Source organism: Propithecus coquereli, unplaced genomic scaffold (assembly GCF_000956105.1).
Source record: "Propithecus coquereli isolate 6110/MARCELLA unplaced genomic scaffold, Pcoq_1.0 Scaffold475, whole genome shotgun sequence".
NCBI lineage: Eukaryota > Metazoa > Chordata > Mammalia > Primates > Indriidae > Propithecus > Propithecus coquereli.
This window is the reverse complement of record NW_012150563.1, coordinates 1,317,486-1,320,601: the sequence shown is the minus strand read 5'-3', so window position 1 is coordinate 1,320,601 and position 3,116 is coordinate 1,317,486. Positions and strand designations below refer to the sequence as shown.

Sequence of the window (3,116 nt, the reverse complement as noted above, 5' to 3'; positions counted from 1 at the left end):
TTCTGTTCCACTGGTCAATGGCTCTATTTTTGTGCCAGTACCAAGCTGTTTTGATTACTACAGCCTTATAATAAAATTTAATTCTTAAAGTCATAGGGCAACCGCAAAAGACCTTTTAGGTGGCTTTATCTGCATTTGGATATATATTAATTTCATTGATTTTTTAAAAATCTGAATCCTAGAACATGATATGTTCTCTAATAAAGGCCTTTGTTTTATCTGACCTGTTCGTTGACACACCTCTGAGGCTGAAACTGTAGTATGTGTCTCCAAACCCATAGGACAGACCAGGAATTGTGTAATCCACAGACCCGGAGACACCCTGACATGATATGAAATGATGTGACTCTCAGGGGCGGAAGAATCTGAGATGACTTCCTTACCAACTAATTCCTTGACCCTGAATATAATTTAAGACAATATGCAAAAGCTAACAGCACTACCCACTTACTTCTGACACCAAATCACAAACTAGTTCTTGGTAAGCCACCTTAACTTAAAGCCTGATCCTGTGATTTAATTCAAAAATACAGTAAAAAAAGGCAAAAGCTGGTTGTGTGCATTAATGCCTAAAATATCTCTGTTTTGAAATGTTACTCTCTTGGAGGGGAGGTTTTACAGTGACCAAAAGACGTCTTTTTCCTTTAACCAAGTGGTTCTTAAACTGAGATGCATTCAGGGAACACTAGCGACCATTATTAAAAAACTGATAATGCTGGCGTCCTACCCCAGAGATTCAGATATAAACGTTGCAGTGTAGGCCAAATTTCAGCGCTTTTGTTTAGGTCTCAAGGTTTGTGACCAATGCAGCAAAGCTTAGAGTTTGAAAGTGATAATTACAATAACCCTTTCTCTGCCTGAATGCTCAGATCCAAATAAGGGATACACAGAAAAGGCAGAAAAATTGAGAACAAAACAACAGGTTCCTTACTGGGAAAACAAAATTTATGACCATTTGAATGTCCTAATATTTTCTTCATTGAATTAAATTTACCCATATCAAAAAGGATTTAGAAAAAGGATTTGGTTAACACCTGAATTCTAGTCCCCGGCTAAAATGATGCTCATGCCCTGGGATGGTGAGTCATACTCAGGAGGAGGCAGGAGGAATTACACAGGTCTTCCCACCTGCAGCAAGCTGCTGCTGCAGGAAGCAGATGAAGCTTTGAGTACTGGGGGAGGTGAGGAATGAAACTGAGCAGGCTCAATTAAAAGATGCCATTTTTTACAGATTACTCCATCTTCATTTTAAAAATATATATGGAACTCTTACAGAGTGCTACAATAAAATAAGAAAATAAAAACACTATCAGGATGTTTAAAATCTAGCTGTAAAGCCAAGACACAGACATGAATATCCAAGCAAGAGTAGAGGGCATGATGCAGCAAGGGGCAAATGAGGGATGTGGATGTGACATGCTCTAGTGTTCCTTTGAAAGTTCTAAAACTCCCCGTGAGCTGAAGGTGCAGGGAGGATTTCGTGGAGCTGGTGAAACCCGAGCTGGACCAGGAGAGAGAGGGAGATGAGGAACTAAACAGCACAGCACGCAACATGGCGTACCAACAGGACTGGCTGCCTCATTTGCAGTGCAAAATGAAAACGCAAGGCACCTTTTTAAATGCTCATTAAATGTTTATTCCTTACTTCTCTCCAAATTAATTCCAACCTTCTCACCTCAAGTATGTTTTCTGGATTTTTCTCCAAAAGGAGTTCTTCAATAACCCTTTTTACCTTAAATGCATAGATTTAGCTTTTCCATCTTAATTAAATCTTAAAACTTTTAGTTTTATAACCTTAGGTCAACGGAAAAAATTTCACAGACACTCATCATAAATAAAGATTAACCAGAGACCTTCTATTATATAAAATGTAAAACTATGGGACTTAAAAAAATTGTAAGAGATCTAAAAGTTAAATTTTAAGATAACTTAAATCTATCTGTAACTTCATTTATAGCTAAAGAAACCAAGTTCAAGAAAGGTGAAAAATAAGGATTTAGAAAAAGAATTTGGTTAACACCTGAATTCTAACCCCCTGCTGAAATGTTGCTTATGTCCTGGGATAGTGATTCATACTCAGGAAGAGACAGGAGGAAAAGGGAGCAGCTATATCCTAACTGTTTTATCAGAGCAAAACATGGTATGAGGAGGAAAAGAGCATTCAATCAACACCAAATTGATAAATTTAAAAGGTAGCGAGAATTACATTTACATATTTCATTTCTGAATATAGTTGAAATTACAAACACCATAAGAAGGGGTATTCAATAATAGTGCGTGACCTTGATCATTAATAAATGTATTGAGTTCTTTGGTTAATGTAAACTTTTTGAAATGCTTAACTGGGTTACGTTTTCATCTTATAGAATCCCGGTGAAATATTCATTATTTTGAGAGATGAAGTCATTGGTGATACTGTGGAGGTTGAATTTACATCAAATAACAAGCGAGTGAGAACACAGCCAGCCCTCTGGAATAAGAAAGTCTGGTGCATGAAAGCTTTGCGTAAGAACTTTTATGATTTAGTAACTATACAACCTCATTCTGTGTTCCTTCCAATAAATTTATGATAAATGGTTTCACTTCCCTACAGAAACTAATATTTCTCTGCAGGTGTTTCCTGTGTTTAGTTTTCACATACCCAAGGTGGTGGTTATTAATCTGGATTTGCAAAAGTAAGAATGTGTAAATTATGAGAAATTAGTTTGCAAACCATGTAGTGAAATGACACCCAGTAACATCACACATTTTAAAATATGTTGGCAGAGAGCACTTTAATATACACCAGCTATTAAATATGAAACTAAATTATTTGCTTTATTATAACATGAGGATTAGCAGATATTTGGATTTTTATTAATGAACTTTATTCTTCCTTTCTGTTCTTTTTTCTCCCAAGCCACTGGTATATTTTTGATTGTTCTGGAAAGCATATTTTTTTCATTATTTTATCATCATGGTATAATTTCTACATATTATCTTCCCATCTTTTCCTTATTTCATTTATGAAACTAATCACTTGATTATCTATTTTTGCTTGAGGCATGATAAATTATATCAGATTTAAAATTCCAGATGGAATAACCATATTTGCCACCATAATTGCACTGAAATCA

The 3,116-nt window shown here is 35.6% G+C and overlaps 1 protein-coding gene across 1 annotated transcript in view; it reads left to right on the top strand.

Annotated features, from left to right (window-relative positions):
* BANK1 (B-cell scaffold protein with ankyrin repeats 1) overlaps positions 1 to 3,116 on the top strand; it is a 269,577-nt gene that overhangs the window by 58,252 nt on the left and 208,209 nt on the right. Inside the window, 1 exon segment of the mRNA XM_012655372.1 lies at positions 2,367 to 2,505. Coding sequence (XP_012510826.1) covers positions 2,367 to 2,505 — 139 coding nt within the window.